The sequence below is a fragment of the Salmo salar genome, chromosome ssa05, assembly GCF_905237065.1.
Source record: "Salmo salar chromosome ssa05, Ssal_v3.1, whole genome shotgun sequence".
NCBI classification, from domain to species: domain Eukaryota; kingdom Metazoa; phylum Chordata; class Actinopteri; order Salmoniformes; family Salmonidae; genus Salmo; species Salmo salar.
In genome coordinates this window covers 71452991-71472530 of record NC_059446.1, presented here as the reverse complement: position 1 = coordinate 71472530, position 19540 = coordinate 71452991, and the positions used below count along the sequence as shown (strand labels likewise).

The 19540-nt window shown below is 50.8% G+C and overlaps 1 protein-coding gene across 3 annotated transcripts in view; it reads left to right on the top strand.

Moving 5' to 3' along the window:
• The window catches only part of LOC106576393 (Ets2 repressor factor like 3), a 74270-nt gene extending 56390 nt beyond the window's left edge, over nucleotides 1-17880 (top strand). For 2 of the 3 annotated variants that reach the window (XM_045718727.1, XM_045718726.1), the window contains exons 3-5: nucleotides 13670-13785; nucleotides 14112-15280; nucleotides 15393-17878. In XM_045718727.1, coding sequence (XP_045574683.1) covers nucleotides 13670-13785; nucleotides 14112-15280; nucleotides 15393-15659 — 1552 coding nt within the window. In that variant the 3' untranslated portion in view covers nucleotides 15660-17878. Of the gene's footprint in view, nucleotides 1-13669; nucleotides 13786-14111; nucleotides 15281-15392 lie in introns of all 3 variants that reach the window. The other variant, XM_045718728.1, reaches the window with a different exon arrangement.
• Nucleotides 17881-19540: the final 1660 nt, after the last annotated feature.

The window sequence follows — 19540 nt, the reverse complement described above, 5'->3', positions numbered from 1 at the left end:
CTACCGCCTAAACCTAACCCTACCGCCTAAACCTACCACCTAACCCTACCACCTAAACCTAACCCTACCGCCTAACCCTACCGCCTAAACCTAACCCTTCCGCCTAAACCTACCACCTAACCCTACCACCTAAACCTAACCCTACCGCCTAACCCTACCGCCTAAACCTAACCCTACCACCTAACCCTACCTCCTAAACCTACCACCTAACCCTACCACCTAAACCTAACCCTACCGCCTAAACCTAACCCTACTGCTTAACCCTACCGCCTAAACCTAACCCTAGCGCCTGACCCTAGCGCCTAAACCTAACCACCTCACCCTAACCCTACCGCCTAAACCTAACCCTACCGCCTAAACCTAACCCTACCGCCTAAACCTAACCCTACCGCCTAACCATAACCCTACCGCCTAAACCTAACCACCTCACCCTAACCCTACCGCCTAAACCTAACCCTACCGCCTAAACCTAACACTACCGCCTAAACCTAACCCTACCGCCTAAACCTACCACCTAACCCTACCACCTAAACCTAACCCTACCGCCTAACCCTACCGCCTAACCCTATCCCTACCGCCTAACCCTACCGCCTAAACCTAACCCTTCCGCCTAAACCTACCACCTAACCCTACCACCTAAACCTAACCCTACCGCCTAACCCTACCGCCTAAACCTAACCCTACCACCTAACCCTACCTCCTAAACCTACCACCTAACCCTACCACCTAAACCTAACCCTACCGCCTAAACCTAACCCTACTGCCTAAACCTTACCACCTCACCCTAACCCTACCACCTAACCCTACCGCCTAACCCTACCGCCTAAACCTAACTCTACCGCCTAAACCTAACCCTACCGCCTAAACCTAACTCTACCGCCTAAACCTTACCACCTCACCCTAACCCTACCACCTAACCCTACCGCCTAAACCTAACCCTACACCCTACCGCCTAACCCTACCGCCTAAACCTAACCCTACCACCTAACCCTACCGCCTAAACCTAACCCTACCGCCTAAACCCTACCACCTAACCCTACCGCCTAAACCTAACCCTACACCCTACCACCTAACCCTACCGCCTAACCCTACCGCCTAACCCTACCGCCTAAACCTAACCCTACACCCTACCGCCTAACCCTACCGCCTAACCCTACCGCCTAAACCTAACCCTACCGCCTAACCCTAACCCTACCACCTAACCCTACCACCTAACCCTACCACCTCACCCTAACCCTACCGCCTAACCCTACCGCCTAAACCTTACCACCTCACTCTACCGCCTAACCCTAACCCTACCATCTAACCCTAACCCTACCGCCTAAACCTTACCACCTCACCTTAACCCTACCGCCTAACCCTACCGCCTAACCCTACCGCCTAAACCTTACCACCTCACTCTACCGCCTAACCCTAACCCTGCCGCCTAAACCTAACCCTACCGCCTAAACCTAACCCTACCGCCTAAACCTTACCACCTCACCCTAACCCTACCGCCTAAACTAACCCTACCGCCTAAACCTAACCCTACCGCCTAAACCTAACCCTACCGCCTAACCCTAACCCTACCACCTAACCCTACCGCCTAAATCTAACCATACCGCCTAAACCTAACCCTACCGCCTAAACCTAACCCTAATTGTAACCCTAAACCAAACCCCTAAGCGTAAAATAGCCTTTGTCCCTCTGGATAGAAGAACAAGAACACACACACACACACACACACACACACACACACACACACACACACACACACACACACACACACACACACACACTAATCCTCACTGTGGGAGTGTGAATTTCACAGTGGCTGTGGGAGCAGGAGACAGGAATGACGCAGGGACCAGAGTCATGTGTCCTCTTGGAGAGTCAAGTCACAGGCACACTGGATTACAATAGTATTCCTGATAAGGGAAATCACCATGTGCTCACTATACAGGAAACTGTAAGATCATGGGGCTGGGTGATTGAAGTGCAGGGGCTTGAAAACATGCGTTTGAACTGTGTGTGTGAGAGAGTGTGTGTAAGTTAACTCCAGCTGAAGTCCTGGGTACCACACTGACTTTGGTCTCCAGATTTCTCCCATATGTGTGGAGCAAGGTGGCCCACTCTGTCATGTGTTCCATATGTGTGGAGCAAGGTGGCCCACTCTGTCATGTGTTCCATATGTGTGGAGCAAGGTGGCCCACTCTGTCATGTGTTCCATATGTGTGGAGCAAGGTGGCCCACTCTGTCATGTGTTCCATATGTGTGGAGCAAGGTGGCCCACTCTGTCATGTGTTCCATATGTGTGGAGCAAGGTGGCCCACTCTGTCATGTGTTCCATATGTGTGGAGCAAGGTGGCCCACTCTGTCATGTGTTCCATATGTGTGGAGCAAGGTGGCCCACTCTGTCATGTGTTCCATATGTGTGGAGCAAGGTGGCCCACTCTGTCATGTGTTCCATATGTGTGGAGCAAGGTGGCCCACTCTGTCATGTGTTCCATATGTGTGGAGCAAGGTGGCCCACTCTGTCATGTGTTCCATATGTGTGGAGCAAGGTGGCCCACTCTGTCATGTGTTCCATATGTGTGGAGCAAGGTGGCCCACTCTGTCATGTGTTCCATATGTGTGGAGCAAGGTGGCCCACTCTGTCATGTGTTCCATATGTGTGGAGCAAGGTGGCCCACTCTGTCATGTGTTCCATATGTGTGGAGCAAGGTGGCCCACTCTGTCATGTGTTCCATATGTGTGGAGCAAGGTGGCCCACTCTGTCATGTGTTCCATATGTGTGGAGCAAGGTGGCCCACTCTGTCATGTGTTCCATATGTGTGGAGCAAGGTGGCCCACTCTGTCATGTGTTCCATATGTGTGGAGCAAGGTGGCCCACTCTGTCATGTGTTCCATATATGTGGAGCAAGGTGGCCCACTCTGTCATGTGTTCCATATTTGTGGAGCAAGGTGGCCCACTCTGTCATGTGTTCCATATGTGTGGAGCAAGGTGGCCCACTCTGTCATGTGTTCCATATGTGTGGAGCAAGGTGGCCCACTCTGTCATGTGTTCCATATGTGTGGAGCAAGGTGGCCCACTCTGTCATGTGTTCCATATGTGTGGAGCAAGGTGGCCCACTCTGTCATGTGTTCCATATGTGTGGAGCAAGGTGGCCCACTCTGTCATGTGTTCCTTATATGTGGAGCAAGGTGGCCCACTCTGTCATGTGTTCCATATGTGTGGAGCAAGGTGGCCCACTCTGTCATGTGTTCCATATGTGTGGAGCAAGGTGGCCCACTCTGTCATGTGTTCCATATGGGGATGGTTGCTACAATGTGTCTTTTATTGGTCTTTAGTGCCATCAATCCTCTTACCACATTACTATTGATGTGAATCTGAGAGTGTTTGTTGTGGTGACAGACGCATGGCCTCACATACCGCTCTTGTGTGTGTGTGTGTGTGTGTGTGTGTGTGTGTGTGTGTGTGTGTGTGTGTGTGTGTGTGTGTGTGTGTGTGTTGGAATGGAACAAAGTGCCAAATGCAGTTGATCAGGGATGATGTATTTATTGTTGTTGCTCTGAGTGAAATGTATGAACAGTGCTTTATCAGAGATATTAATCACAGTGATAGAGAGACTGGTTCACAGCACTTGGAGGTAAACCTGTTCCATAGACATTATTGTGCTCTGTAGTCCCAGTCCCAGTGTGGATGCCCTCTCCACCCAGTGCTCAGAGAGAGAGAGGGGTGGAGAGGGAGAGTGGACAATGGCATCAGTGTACTGGTTGGAGGGCTATGGGAGTAAACCAAGATGGCAGTGGCACAGTAAAGCCCTGGGTCTCTCTCTCTGGTCCCAGTACCATGTTGTGGTCTGGTCCTCTGATGGGGTCATGATGTTGACTGTTAGCAGCTCATACAGGTCAGAGGTCAGAGGTTCCATTCACCACAGCTGGTAAAGATTACCATCAGGCGCTGTAGGATACCCCTCCCCTTCTCTCACACACACACCGACCGTGTTCACTCCGTGTTCACTCCGTGTGTGTTTGATGGAGCAGGACTGCTGGGACACCACTGTGACTGGGACTGTTACTAGATCAGGAGTCCCGGCCTGACAACAGAGCCTATTGTAGAGAGAGAACGAGGGAGAGGAGGGCGGGTGACTGTATGAGTTTGTGTTAAGTGTGTTGTACATTTATTGTCCCGTGTGTGTGTGTGGTGTGTGTACACATCTCATTGTCCAGGATAGAATGAGTCTTTTATTTGCTGTGTGGGCAGAACACACACACACCCAGAGTACACTTGACCACACGCTTGTGCCCATAGAGCATGTGACTGGCCTAATCAGACTCCAGCTAGATCCTCATCTCCACACACACACACCCTCTTAGAGCATGTGACCAGCCTAGCTAGACCCTCATCTTTACTTACACACACACACACACACACACACACACACTACAGTTCAGCCACCCACTAACACTGGTCACACACACCAGGTTTTCCAGTAGTGTTCAGTCTCACGTGCATAAAGCCACACACCTGAGTGTGAGCAGCTGGTGTGACGAGAGGCAGAAAATAAACAGGGACTCATGGAGGGCTTGTAATCCTGACTTCCTGTTAGTCAGTGCCTAGTTACTGTACTACAATGTGTGTGTCTGTGCCTGTCTGTGTGGAGGGAGAGGGAGCCAGAGAGCAGCTATTTGACAATACATGGTGTGTGTGTGTATAGAGAGCAGCTATATGACAGTAGATGGTAGAGGTCGACCGATTAATCGGAATGGCCGATTAATTAGGGCCGATTTCAAGTTTTCATAACAATTGGTAATCGTTTTTTTTGGCCACCGATTCTTATCTATTTTTTTTTTTTTTTAACACCTTTATTTAACTAGGCAAGTCAGATTAAGAACACATTCTTATTTTGAATGACAGCCTAGGAACGGGGGTTAACTGCCTTGTTCAGGGGCAGAACAACAGATTTTTACCTTGTCACCTCGGGGATTCGTTTTTGCAACCTTCCGGTTACTAGTCCAACGCTCTAACCACCTGCCTTACATTGCACTCCACGAGGAGCCTGCATGGCAGGCTGACTACCTGTTACGTGAGGGCAGCAAGAAGCCAAGGTAAGTTGCTAGCTAGCATTGAACTTATCTTATAAAAAAACGATCAATCTTAACATAATCACTAGTTAACTACACATGGTTGATGATATTACTAGTTTATCTAACGTGTCCTGCGTTGCATATAATCGATGCGTTGCCTGTTCATTTCTCATTGAATCACAGCCTAATTCGACAAACGGGTGTTGATTTAACAAGCACATTTGCGAAAAAAGCACTGTCGTTGCACCAATGTACCTCACCATAAACATCAATGCCTTTCTTTAAAATCAATACACAAGTATATATTTTTAAACCTGCATATTTAGTTAATATTGCCTGCTAACATGAATTTCTTATAACTAGGGGAGTTGTGTCACTTCTCTTGCGTTCCGTGTAAGCAGTCAGGGTATATACAGCAGTTTTGGGCCGCTTGGCTCATTGCGAACTTTGAAGTCCATTTATTCCTAACAAAGGCCGTAATTAATTTGCCAGAATTGTACATAATTATGACATAACATTGAAGGTTGTGCAATGTAACAGGAATATTTAGACTTAGGGATGCCAACCGTTAGATAAAATACGGAACGGTTCCGTATTTCACTGAAAAAATAAACATTTCGTTTTCGAAATGATAGTTTCCGGATTCGACCATATTAATGACCTAAGGCTCGTATTTCTGTGTGTTATTATGTTATAATTAAGTCTATGATTTGATATAGCAGTCTGACTGAGCGGTGGTAGGCAGCTGCAGGCTCGTAAGCATTCATTCAAACAGCACCTTCGTGCGTTTTGCCAGCAGCTCTTCACAATTCTTCAAGCATTGTGCTGTTTATGACTTCAAGCCTATCAACCCCCGAGATTAGGCTGGTGGAACCCATGTGAAATGGCTAGCTAGTTAGCCGGGTGCGCGCTAATAGCGTTTCAAACGTCACTCGCTCTGAGACTTGGGAGTGGTTGTTCCCCTTGCTCTACATGGGTAATGCTGCTTCGAGGGTGGCTGTTGTCGATGTGTTCCTGGTTCGAGCCCAGGTAGGAGCGAGGAGAGGGACGGAAGCTATACTGTTACACTGGCAATACTAAAGTGCCTATAAGAACATCCAATAGTCAAAGGTATATGAAATACAAATCGTATAGAGAGAAATAGTCCTATAATTCCTATAATAACTACAACCTAAAACTTCTTACCTGGGAATATTGAAGACTCATGTTAAAAGGAACCACCAGCTTTCATATGTTCCCATGTTCTGAGCAAGGAACTTAAACGTTAGCTTTTTTACATGGCACATATTGCACTTTTACTTTCTTCTCCAACACTTTGTTTTTGCATTATTTAAACCAAATAGAACATGTTTCATTATTTATTTGAGGCTAACTTGATAGTATTTATGTATAATATTAAGTTAAAATAAGTGTTCATTCAGTATTGTTGTAATTGGCATTATTACAAATAAATAAATAATCGGTATCGGCTTTTTTGGTCCTCCAATTATCGGTGTTGAAAAATCATAATCGGTCGACCTCTAGTAGATGGTGTGTGTTTAAAGAGACCATCTATATGACAATAGATGGTGTGTGTGTAGAGAGAGAGAGAACAGATTACTCTGTATCAAGCAGCCATATTGCTTTGAAACTGACAGTATGAAGAGGCTAGCTGTGTTCCAATAGACAGGGCAGCTATATGACTAGAAGGATGGTTAGGCCATGGTCACTGTTAAGAGGATTCCAATATCCCCTACTTTCTCTTCCTCTCATCTGTCCTCTCTTCTCTCTGATCCCTCTGTCCTCTCTTCTCATCTCTGATCCCTCTGTCCTCTTCTCTATCATATCTGATCCCTCTGTCCTCTCTCCATCAACTCTGGGAATTCCACAGCACTGTCTTGATTACATTTTCCAGGAAATGACCCATCCCTCTGTTCTCCCTCTCCACTCTCATCTCATGCTCTCTCATCACTCTCTCGCTGTCTATTCCCCTCTCTCTCTCTCTTTGGTGTATGCCTACTTCTCTATTTTGTCTGATCAGCCAGTTTAGTTGTTTGTAATCGTGGGTGTAATCCCTGTCCTGCAATCTCACACACATACTGTATACACACAATCTCACACACATACAACAAATAGTGCACCCATAAACCCATTGCATATTTTCCTGGAAGTCTCTCACTAAGTCTAAATCCACATGGTTATTGTTACATCTGATTATGACTGGATGAAGGTTTTTAGGTGTGTGTGTTCACCTTTGTGTGTGTGGAGTGTGTCAGGGCTGGGTGGGGGGGGGCAGCTAAACACAGACCCTCAAAGAATCTTTATTCTCTTTTGAAGTGAGTTCAAATGCTCTTCAAAGCATTCCCTTACTCTGACTATGTGATGAGGGAGGGAGGGAGGGAGAATGGGTAGAGTTGTGTAGGACCATGTGTCTCTCCTCTGTCAGAGATGGAGAGACATACTGCTGGGAGGCTGCCTGACCTTAACAATGTTTTCAACAGAGCAGGCTTGTCCTGTCTCCCGCTCTGTCTCCATCACCCCCAGGGAAAGAGGGAGGGAAGAGGGGTAAACCAGTAGATGATGTTAAAGGAGGGAGGGACAGAAAAAGAGCAACAGTCTGCCTCCATACACAGACACCACAAGTCTTTGCATAATAAGAGTGGGAGGCTCCAGGTAAAATAACAGATGTAGTAGATAATAACAGCTACTCTGACTGACTGGCTGACTGTCCCAGACCCATGCAGTCAGTCACCAGTACTGGAACACCACTAATCGTACTGTATTACCAGCAGTCTTACTAACCTCTTATCTCTCCCTCCTCTCCTCCTCTGAACACGCTAGCTACAGACAGTACAGCTAGCTGTCAGTCCACTACACATCTCCTCTATATGCTGACCTAAGCAGCTATAAAACCATCCTTTCACACCCTTTAGTGGACTGACTGGAAGGGGATCCAGAGAGCAAGGGCACACACTGATACAAACACACACACACACACACACACACACACACACACACACACACACACACACACACACACACAGACTCTCTCTCCCTCTCACACACATACACAGTCAGTTAGTCAGAGCGGTGTTAGGTTGGTGAGGGGCTGTGGGGTTAGTCAGAGCGGCGTTAGGTTGGTGAGGGGCTGTGGGGTTAGTCAGAGCGGCGTTAGGTTGGTGAGGGGCTGTGGGGTTAGTCAGAGCGGTGTTAGGTTGGTGAGGGGCTGTGGGGTTAGTCAGAGCGGTGTTAGGTTGGTGAGAGGCTGTGGGGTTAGTCAGAGCGGTGTTAGGTTGGTGAGGGGCTGTGGGGTTAGTCAGAGCGGTGTTAGGTTGGTCAGGGGCTGTGGGGTTAGTCAGAGCGGTGTTAGGTTGGTGAGGGGCTGTGGGGTTAGAGCAGGGCTAGGTTGGTGAGGGGCTGTGGGGTTAGTCAGAGCAGGGTTAGGTTGGTGAGGGGCTGTGGGGTTAGTCAGAGCAGTGTTAGGTTGGTGAGGGGCTGTGAGGTTAATCAGAGCGGTGTTAGGTTGGTGAGGGGCTGTGGGGTTAGTCAGAGCGGTGTTAGGTTGGTGAGGGGCTGTGGGGTTAGTCAGAGCGGTGTTAGGTTGGTGTGGGGTTAGTCAGAGCAGTGTTAGGTTGGTGAGGGGCTGTGGGGTTAGTCAGAGCAGTGTTAGGTTGGTGAGGGGCTGTGGGGTTAGTCAGAGCGGTGTTAGGTTGGTGAGGGGCTGTGGGGTTAGTCAGAGCGGTGTTAGGTTGGTGAGGGGCTGTGGGGTTAGAGCAGGGTTAGGTTGGTGAGGGGCTGTGGGGTTAGTCAGAGCAGTGTTAGGTTGGTGAGGGGCTGTGGGGTTAGTCAGAGCAGGGTTAGGTTGGTGAGGGGCTGTGTGGTTAGTCAGAGCAGTGTTAGGTTGGTGTGGGGTTAGTCAGAGCAGTGTTAGGTTGTTGAGGGGCTGTGGGGTTAGTCAGAGCGGTGTTAGGTTGGTGAGGGGCTGTGGGGTTAGTCAGAGCGGTGTTAGGTTGGTGAGGGGCTGTGGGGTTAGTCAGAGCGGTGTTAGGTTGGTGAGGGGCTGTGGGGTTAGTCAGAGCGGTGTTAGGTTGGTGAGGGGCTGTGGGGTTAGTCAGAGCAGTGTCAGGTTGGTGAGGGGCTGTGGGGTTAGTCAGAGCAGGGTTAGGTTGGTGAGGGGCTGTGTGGTTAGTCAGAGCAGTGTTAGGTTGGTGTTGGGTTAGTCAGAGCAGTGTTAGGTTGGTGAGGGGCTGTGGGGTTAGTCAGAGCAGTGTTAGGTTGGTGAGGGGCTGTGGGGTTAGTCAGAGCAGTGTCAGGTTGGTGAGGGGCTGTGGGGTTAGTCAGAGCAGTGTTAGGTTGGTGAGGGGCTGTGGGGTTAGTCAGAGCAGGGTTAGGTTGGTGAGGGGCTGTGGGGTTAGTCAGAGCAGTGGCAGGTTGGTGAGGGGCTGTGGGGTTAGTCAGAGCAGTGTCAGGTTGGTGAGGGGCTGTGGGGTTAGTCAGAGCAGTGTTAGGTTGGTGAGGGGCTGTGGGGTTAGTCAGAGCAGGGTTAGGTTGGTGAGGGGCTGTGGGGTTAGTCAGAGCAGTGTTAGGTTGGTGTGGGGTTAGTCAGAGCAGTGTTAGGTTGGTGAGGGGCTGTGGGGTTAGTCAGAGCAGTGTTAGGTTGGTGAGGGGCTGTGGGGTTAGTCAGAGTGGTGTTAGGTTGGTCAGGGGCTGTGGGGTTAGTCAGAGCGGTGTTAGGTTGGTGAGGGGCTGTGGGGTTAGTCAGAGCGGTGTTAGGTTGGTGAGGGGCTGTGGGGTTAGAGCAGGGTTAGGTTGGTGAGGGGCTGTGGGGTTAGTCAGAGCAGGGTTAGGTTGGTGAGGGGCTGTGGGGTTAGTCAGAGCAGGGTTAGGTTGGTGAGGGGCTGTGAGGTTAATCAGAGCGGTGTTAGGTTGGTGAGGGGCTGTGGGGTTAGTCAGAGCGGTGTTAGGTTGGTGAGGGGCTGTGGGGTTAGTCAGAGCGGTGTTAGGTTGGTGTGGGGTTAGTCAGAGCAGTGTTAGGTTGGTGAGGGGCTGTGGGGTTAGAGCAGGGTTAGGTTGGTGAGGGGCTATGGGGTTAGTCAGAGCAGGGTTAGGTTGGTGAGGGGCTGTGGGGTTAGTCAGAGCAGTGTTAGGTTGGTGAGGGGCTGTGAGGTTAATCAGAGCGGTGTTAGGTTGGTGAGGGGCTGTGGGGTTAGTCAGAGCGGTGTTAGGTTGGTGAGGGGCTGTGGGGTTAGTCAGAGCGGTGTTAGGTTGGTGTGGGGTTAGTCAGAGCAGTGTTAGGTTGGTGAGGGGCTGTGGGGTTAGAGCAGGGTTAGGTTGGTGAGGGGCTATGGGGTTAGTCAGAGCAGGGTTAGGTTGGTGAGGGGCTGTGGGGTTAGTCAGAGCAGTGTTAGGTTGGTGAGGGGCTGTGGGGTTAGTCAGAGCAGTGTTAGGTTGGTGAGGGGCTGTGAGGTTAATCAGAGCGGTGTTAGGTTGGTGAGGGGCTGTGGGTTTAGTCAGAGCAGTGTTAGGTTGGTGAGGGGCTGTGGGGTTAGTCAGAGCAGTGTTAGGTTGGTGAGGGGCTGTGGGGTTAGTCAGAGCAGGGTTAGGTTGGTGAGGGGCTGTGTGGTTAGTCAGAGCAGTGTTAGGTTGGTGTGGGGTTAGTCAGAGCAGTGTTAGGTTGTTGAGGGGCTGTGGGGTTAGTCAGAGCGGTGTTAGGTTGGTGAGGGGCTGTGGGGTTAGTCAGAGCGGTGTTAGGTTGGTGAGGGGCTGTGGGGTTAGTCAGAGCGGTGTTAGGTTGGTGAGGGGCTGTGGGGTTAGTCAGAGCGGTGTTAGGTTGGTGAGGGGCTGTGGGGTTAGTCAGAGCAGTGTCAGGTTGGTGAGGGGCTGTGGGGTTAGTCAGAGCAGGGTTAGGTTGGTGAGGGGCTGTGTGGTTAGTCAGAGCAGTGTTAGGTTGGTGTTGGGTTAGTCAGAGCAGTGTTAGGTTGGTGAGGGGCTGTGGGGTTAGTCAGAGCAGTGTTAGGTTGGTGAGGGGCTGTGGGGTTAGTCAGAGCAGTGTTAGGTTGGTGAGGGGCTGTGGGGTTAGTCAGAGCAGTGGCAGGTTGGTGAGGGGCTGTGGGGTTAGTCAGAGCAGTGTCAGGTTGGTGAGGGGCTGTGGGGTTAGTCAGAGCAGTGTCAGGTTGGTGAGGGGCTGTGGGGTTAGTCAGAGCAGTGTCAGGTTGGTGAGGGGCTGTGGGGTTAGTCAGAGCAGTGTCAGGTTGGTGAGGGGCTGTGGGGTTAGTCAGAGCAGTGTTAGGTTGGTGAGGGGCTGTGGGGTTAGTCAGAGCAGTGTCAGGTTGGTGAGGGGCTGTGGGGTTAGTCAGAGCAGTGTTAGGTTGGTGAGGGGCTGTGGGGTTAGTCAGAGCAGGGTTAGGTTGGTGAGGGGCTGTGGGGTTAGTCAGAGCAGTGTTAGGTTGGTGAGGGGGCTGTGGGGTTAGTCAGAGCAGTGTTAGGTTGGTGAGGGGCTGTGGGGTTAGTCAGAGCAGTGTTAGGTCGGTGAGGGGCTGTGGGGTTAGTCAGAGCAGTGTTAGGTTGGTGAGGGGCTGTGGGGTTAGTCAGAGCGGTGTTAGGTTGGTGAGGGGCTGTGGGGTTAGTCAGAGCGGTGTTAGGTTGGTGAGGGGCTGTGGCGTTAGTCAGAGCAGTGTCAGGTTGGTGAGAGGCTGTGGGGTTAGTCAGAGCAGGGTTAGGTTGGTGAGGGGCTGTGGGGTTAGTCAGAGCAGGGTTAGGTTGGTGAGGGGCTGTGGGGTTAGTCAGAGCAGGGTTAGGTTGGTGAGGGGCTGTGGGGTTAGTCAGAGCAGTGTCAGGTTGGTGAGAGGCTGTGGGGTTAGTCAGAGCAGTGTCAGGTTGGTGAGGGGCTGTGGGGTTAGTCAGAGCAGTGTCAGGTTGGTGAGGGGCTGTGGGGTTAGTCAGAGCAGTGTCAGGTTGGTGAGGGGCTGTGGGGTTAGTCAGAGCAGTGTCAGGTTGGTGAGGGGCTGTGGGGTTAGTCAGAGCAGGGTTAGGTTGGTGAGGGGCTGTGGGGTTAGTCAGAGCAGTGTCAGGTTGGTGAGAGGCTGTGGGGTTAGTCAGAGCAGGGTTAGGTTGGTGAGGGGCTGTGGGGTTAGTCAGAGCAGTGTCAGGTTGGTGAGGGGCTGTGGGGTTAGTCAGAGCAGGGTTAGGTTGGTGAGGGGCTGTGTGGTTAGTCAGAGCAGTGTTAGGTTGGTGAGGGGCTGTGGGGTTAGTCAGAGCAGGGTTAGGTTGGTGAGTGGCTGTGGGGTTAGTCAGAGCGGTGTTAGGTTGGTGAGGGGCTGTGGGGTTAGTCAGAGCAGGGTTAGGTTGGTGAGAGGCTGTAGGGTTAGTCAGAGCAGGGTCAGGTTGGTGAGGGGCTGTGGGGTTAGTCAGAGCAGTGTCAGGTTGGTGAGGGGCTGTGGGGTTAGTCAGAGCGGTGTTAGGTTGGTGAGGGGCTGTGGGGTTAGTCAGAGCAGTGTCAGGTTGGTGAGGGGCTGTGGGGTTAGTCAGAGCAGTGTTAGGTTGGTGAGGGGCTGTGGGGTTAGTCAGAGCGGTGTTAGGTTGGTGAGGGGCTGTGGGGTTAGTCAGAGCAGTGTTAGGTTGGTGAGGGGCTGTGCGGTTAGTCAGAGCAGTGTTAGGTTGGTGAGGGGCTGTGGGGTTAGTCAGAGCAGTGTCAGGTTGGTGAGGGGCTGTGGGGTTAGTCAGAGCAGTGTTAGGTTGGTGAGGGGCTGTGGGGTTAGTCAGAGCAGTGTTAGGTTGGTGAGGGGCTGTGGGGTTAGTCAGAGCAGGGTTAGGTTGGTGAGGGGCTGTGGGGTTAGTCAGAGCAGTGTCAGGTTGGTGAGGGGCTGTGGGGTTAGTCAGAGCAGGGTTAGGTTGGTGAGGGGCTGTGGGGTTAGTCAGAGCGGTGTTAGGTTGGTGAGGGGCTGTGGGGTTATATAAAGGGATGTGAGATGGAAGAAGAAAAAGGAAAGATGTTGTATAACAGGACAAAGGTTATGGATGGAGACTTACAGGCACCTGGCCGCCCGCCATGGGAGAGTGAGAGAGAATGGCTATTACATAAACAGATCAAGCATGGGTGTATTATTGGTGGGTGTATATGAATGTTATATAAAGAGATGGACTAGGGCTGGGCTAACAGAGGGACAGGGGAGTGGGATTATTGGTGGGTGTAGATGAATGGTATATAAAGAGATGGACTAGGGCTGGGCTAACAGAGGGACAGGGAGTGTGTGTGACCAGTTGGTCTAGAAAAGCCCTGAATTAACTACTGTGCCTCTGATTTGGTCGGATGCCGATACACACACACACACACACACACACACACACACACACACACACACACACACACACACACACACACACACCATCTCTCCTGGCTACTTTGAGTGGACGTCACACAATACTAGTAAATAAGACCTTTCACTAGCTGTGTGTGGAGGGACATGACAGACCTGGGTTTATTGAAAAGAAACCATTTCCCTGTGTGTGGTCCCTTTTGAAGAGTTCCTGTATGACTGTGTGACATTGAGAAGCATGCTGCAGGTAGTAATGAGACCTAAAGGTCTGTGTGTAACCCCATGTTGGTCTGATTCCCCACCAGGTATTACTACAACAAGAGAATCCTCCACAAGACCAAAGGGAAGAGGTTCACCTACAAGTTCAACTTCAACAAACTGGTCCTGGTCAACTACCCTTTCATAGACATGGGTTCCACAGGTACCGCTTACTGTGTGTGTGTGTGTGTGTGTGTGTGTGTGTGTGTGTGTGTGTGTGTGTGTGTGTGTGTGTGTGTGTGTGTGTGTGTGTGTGTGTGTGTGTGTGTGTGTGTGTGTGTGTGTGTGTGTGTGTGTGTGTGTGTGTGTGTGTGTGTGTGTGTGTGTGTGTGTGTGTGTGTGTGTGTGTGTGTGTGTGTGTGTGTGTGTGTGTGTGTGTGTGTCACAGACATCACTAAATCCTTAAACACTGTGCTAATCCATATCATTACTCAGAGTGTATATTACTCCCCTCATCATTACTTCCCTCTCTCTCCTGTCTTCTAACAGGAAGTGGTGTTCCTCAGAGTGCTCCACCATTGCCTTCCGCAGCCGGAACTCATTTCCGCTTCCCACCGTCCACGCCATCCGACATGCTTTCGCCCAATGAGGACCTGCGTAGCCCAGGGGGCGTGTTCAGCGCCGTGGCTCGGCGCATGGCGCGCGGCTCGGTCAGCGACTGCAGCGATGGGACCTCCGTCAACTCTGAGATCGAGGACGGCAACGGGGGAGGAGGGGAGGAGAGGGGGGGAGAGAGAGGGCTGAATGGGGGAGGAGGAGGAGGGTACAGGAGTATGATCCACCCCCGTTTGTCCCATGAGTCTCTGTTCAGGATGTACGGTGGCGCAGGGAACCCCAACGCCCACCCAGGCTCCCGCGGCCCCCTGGGACACAGGGTCCACCCCGACAACCTGTCCCCCTTCCCCGTGTCCCCCCTGCCTGGCCCTGGGGGTGCAGGGCTCTTAGCCCCACCTCTGTCCCCAGCCCTGTCCTTGACGCCCTCCTCCCACCTGCCCTACACCCCGTCCCCCTCCCTCTCCCCCATGCTGGGCTCCCACTTCTCCTTCAACCCTGAGGAAATGAAGCGCTACCTGCAGGCCCACCACCAGAGTGTCTACAACTACCACCTCAGCCCCAGAGCCTTCCTCCACTACCCCAACGTCATCATTCCCCAGCCACACCGCCTCGCCCAGGACAAGAGAGAACTGGGCGAGAGGGGGGGAGCAGAGAGGGGGGGGGAGAGGGGGGGAGGAGGAGAGAGAGAAAGAGGAGAACGCTCAGGTCTGAATAGTCATCGACACCCATCACCCCTGTCCCAATCCCACTCTCCTCACCCTCACTCAGCCCACCCTCACCCGCACTCAGCCCACCCTCACTCGGCCCATTCCCACCACCACCCTATCCACCACCCACTGCACCTGGGTGAGGAGCCACCTCACCTCTCGCCCTTCAAGTTCAAGCTGCAGCCTCCTCCATTGGGCCGGAAGCAGAGGGACGGTAGCCAGGGCCACCACCCCAGGCAGAGCTCACTGTCCTCGGGCTCAGGGTCCCTGTCGTCCTCCGGTCTGGGGTCCTCCCTGTCCTTCGGCAGTGACCTGAGCTCAGCCGGCGGGTCAGGACTCATCTCCAACTCCTCCTCCACCGGCTCCCTCAACAGCACTGGGCTGCCCAAGATCAAGGTGAGACCCACAAGGGGACATAGTCACTTTCAACTGTTTGACTGTATGTGTTGAGGATCCTGCTGGTTAAACGTTTGTGACTGTGATATCGACACACTCTGTCTCTCTGTAGGTGGAGCCCATCTCAGACATTGAGTCAGAAGAGGAGGTGGAGGTGACTGACATCAGCGATGAAGACCCCGACGACCGGGGCGACGAGTACGACCTCTTCTCCCCCCGACACCCCGGCCTCACCCCCACCACCCCAACGGGACCTCCTCCCACCCACACCCCCACGACGAGGACCTGGATGAGGATGTCTTCAAGGCCCCCGCGCCCCCTCCTCCAGGCCTGCTGCCCTTCTTCACCTCCCACCCCCACCGCGGACCTCCCACCCTGAAGAGTGAGCCGGCCGAGCCAGGCGACAACCCCCCCCCCCAGTCCCCCGCCCAGGGGCAGACCAAGTGCATTCCCCTCAAGCTGCGCTTCAAACGGCGCTGGAGCGAAGACCAACGAATGGAGGCCATGGAAGAACAGGACGACAAGAAAGTACGAGGGGAGAAGGAGAGGGAAAGAGAGACGGAGAGGAATGGAGGGATGCAGGAGAACGGGGTTGGCAGCGCCCCCAGTCCCCCACCCCTGGGGGGGTATGAGTGTTCCCTCCCGTTGGCTCAGAGGGGGGTGAACCAAGACCTGCACCAGGCCACTGCCCAACTGTCACTGGAGAACAAGGACTGCTGATGTTGATCCACACACACATAGGGATACATACAAACACTAATGCTAGCAGAGTGGTTTAGGACAGTGGAAATGACTCCAGTAGTCCTCCTGCCACTCTGACACACAGACAGTTCTCTCCTAACTCAAACTAAACCTGGGTCTAATCAAACTCCAAACCCTGATATAGTCCACACCCTCCGCCCAAAGCCCTTACCTCCTACTGTAACCAGACCCCTCCCTCAGAGACTGTTGAAGAAAAGAGGGGAGAGGGGACTTATGGTCCAAGCAAGCCCAGACTCAGTGACTTAAACCAGGAGAAGAACCAGAGGGGACGCTACTCTCTGCTTGTGTCTGGATGGAACCCCCAAGCCAGTTTCCTGTCCAGCCCACCGTCAGCCTCATATCCAGCCTCTAGCCCAGCACTGCCCCGCATCTCCAGCCCCGCATCTCCTGCCCCACCTCTCTTGCCTCACCTCTTCTGCCCCCCCCCCCTCTCTCTAGGGTTAGACTCTTTCTCCTCAGGGGACCCCAACTCAGACAGCCCACCTCCCCAGCCCTGCAGACATGGAGGATGAGATTTCTCCCATTTTATTTTTGTATAGAGATGAAGACGGGGCTTCTACAAGTGCCTGTACCTGTATCAAACACAGAGAGAGAGAGAGAGAAGACCGAGAGGAGGAAAGCATGGGCGTAAGAGTATGACCCTGAAGAAGGCACAGTGATGCCGAAACGTTGGTGATTTACCCAATAAGTGACCGGGAGTTTATACATAGTGTGCGACTCTCTCTATTATTTGTGTAATAGTATCCCCCCTGTTCTTACCCATAACAGACACACAGGAAAGTTGGGCTGCCGATTGGGGGCTGTGGGACCTAGTCGTGGTGAACTGGCAAAGACTCCTCCTGGCAACACTGGCCACTGCACTCAGGGATGCCACAGACACACACACACCAGCTGCTGGTGAAAAGGACAGTGAACAGGACTTTAGGACATGGAAGCTTTGCTCTTGGACTGCTACTGAAGGGTACTGCTATTCAACACACACGTTATTTCTCTATAACACTCCTCTGTCATCACTTTTGTACTTTCCTCTCTTTCTGTAATCTTTTCTCTCTCTCCTACTTCCTTCCCTTTCTTTTGTGGACCATGCCTGAAAGATCATGATCTAAATGAGAGAAGGGAGAGGGGGGAGGATAAATGGAGGGGGGGAGGGAGCAGTGGCTCAGTTGTTAGATGACAGAGAGGAACAGCGAGGGGACCATTGGGAGGGGGAGAGAGCTCTCCTATGGAAAAGGAGAGTGAGGGGTCCAGTATCTTTTAACTGTTAGCTTAGCTTATCCTAGCTTAGCCTTGTCTATCCCATGGCTGGGCAGAAGCCAGGGCCACCTGCACAGAATCCTAGTTCACCAGCTCCACCCAAACCCCTTACTCCTGTTCTAACAACCATAGTCTCATAGTGTTAACTAAACCAGCAGAATACACACACAACACCATATATGCAAGCACACCTGTAGACACACACACACACACACACACACACATATACATATATATATATATATATATAACACCATATACACACACACACATATATACAGTGCCTCTCTATGCCTTGTTTTATAGCATGTATAAACTCTTTACAAGAGTCTTAATAAAAAAATATATAAAACGAGAAAGTCCAACTGAGATATACACACTCGTATAAACTATATATTTATATACTGAACAAAAATATAAATGCAACATGTAGTGTTGGTCCCATGTTTCATGAGCTAAAATAAAAGATCCCAGAAATGTTCCATACACACAAAAAAAGCTTATTTCTCTCAAATTCTGTGCACAAATTTGTTTACATCCCTGTTAGTGAGCATTTCTCCTTTTTCAAGATAATCCATCCACCTGACAGATGTGACATATCAAGAAGCTGATTAAACAGCATGGTCATTACACAGGTGCACCTTGTGCTGGGGACAATAAAAGGCCACTCTAAAATGCGCAAGTTTTGAGGGACTGTGCAATTAGCATGCTGACTGCATGAATGTCCACCAGGGGTGTTACCAGAGAATTGAATGTTAATTTATCAACCATAAGCCACCTCCAACGTCGTTTTAGAGAATTTGGCTGTACGTCCAACCGGCCTCACAACCGCAGACCACGTGTATGGCGTCGTGTGGACGAGAATTTTTCTGATGTCAACGTTGTGAACAGAGGTGCCCCATGGTGGCGGTGGGATTATGGTATGGGCAGGCATAAGCTATGGACACAATTACATTTTATTGATGGCAATTTGAATGCAGAGAGATACCGTGACGAGATCCTGAGGCCCATTGTCGTGCCATTCATCCACTGCCATCACCTCATGTTTCAGAATAATGCACTGCTCCATGTCGCAAGGATCTGTACACAGTTCCTGGAAGCTGAAAATGTCCCAGTTCTTTCATGGCCTGCATACTCACCAGACATCATGCGTTGAGCATGTTTGGGATGCTCTGGGTTGGCGTCTTCGACAGTGTGTTCCAGTTCCCGCCAATATCCAGCAACTTTGCACAGCCATTGAAGAGGAGGGGGACAACATTCCACAGGCCACAATGAACAGCCTGATCAACTCTATGCTACCTTTTTTTTTAAGGTATCTGTGACGAACAGATGTTTATCTGTATTCCCAGTCATGTGAAATCCATAGATTAGGGCCAAAGGAATTTATTTCAATTGACTGATTTCCTTCTATGAACTGTAACTCAGTAAAATCTTTGAAATCGTTGCATGTTGCGTTTATATTTTTGCTCAGTATATATTATATATGAAATTCCAAACTGATATAAAAAACTAAAACAACATAGCATTTAATGAAATGACAGATTCAGGATGTTTTTGTAAGTGATTCGTTCTGGTAGGTGAGGGGAGAGAATACCCTGTTTCTCAGTGGGTAAACTTCCTAAGGGGAAGGAGACAACGGGATGGGTAGGAGTCCACATTTTTTGTTATGACCAACGGACAACAAACGACACAGGATAGACAGACAAAATAATGAGAATCATGAAATAACTGCATTGTAGTACACTGAATATGCAGCAGTTGTCCTTTAACCTCTCTGGGGTATGTGGGATGTGACCGTCCCACCTGCGGGACACACTATTCAATAGCCAGTGAAATAGCAGGGGGCCAAATTTAAAACAACAAAAATCTCATAATTAAAATTTCTCAAACATACAACTATTATATCCCATTTTAAAGATACACTTCTCCTTAATCCAACCACATTGTCCGATTTCAAAAAGGCTTTACGGCGAAAGCATAGCATTAGATTATGTTAGCACATCACCTTGACAAGAAAAACCACACAGCCATTTTTCCAAGCAAGGAGAGGCGTCACAAAAACCAGAAATACAGCTAAAATTAAGCACTAACCTTTGATGATCTTCATCAGATGGCACTCATTGGACTTCATGTTACACAATACATGTATGTTTTGCTCGATAAAGTTAATATTTATATCCAAAAACCCCATTTTACATTGGCCCGTAATGTTCAGAAATGTTTTTCCTCCAAAAACTTCCGGTG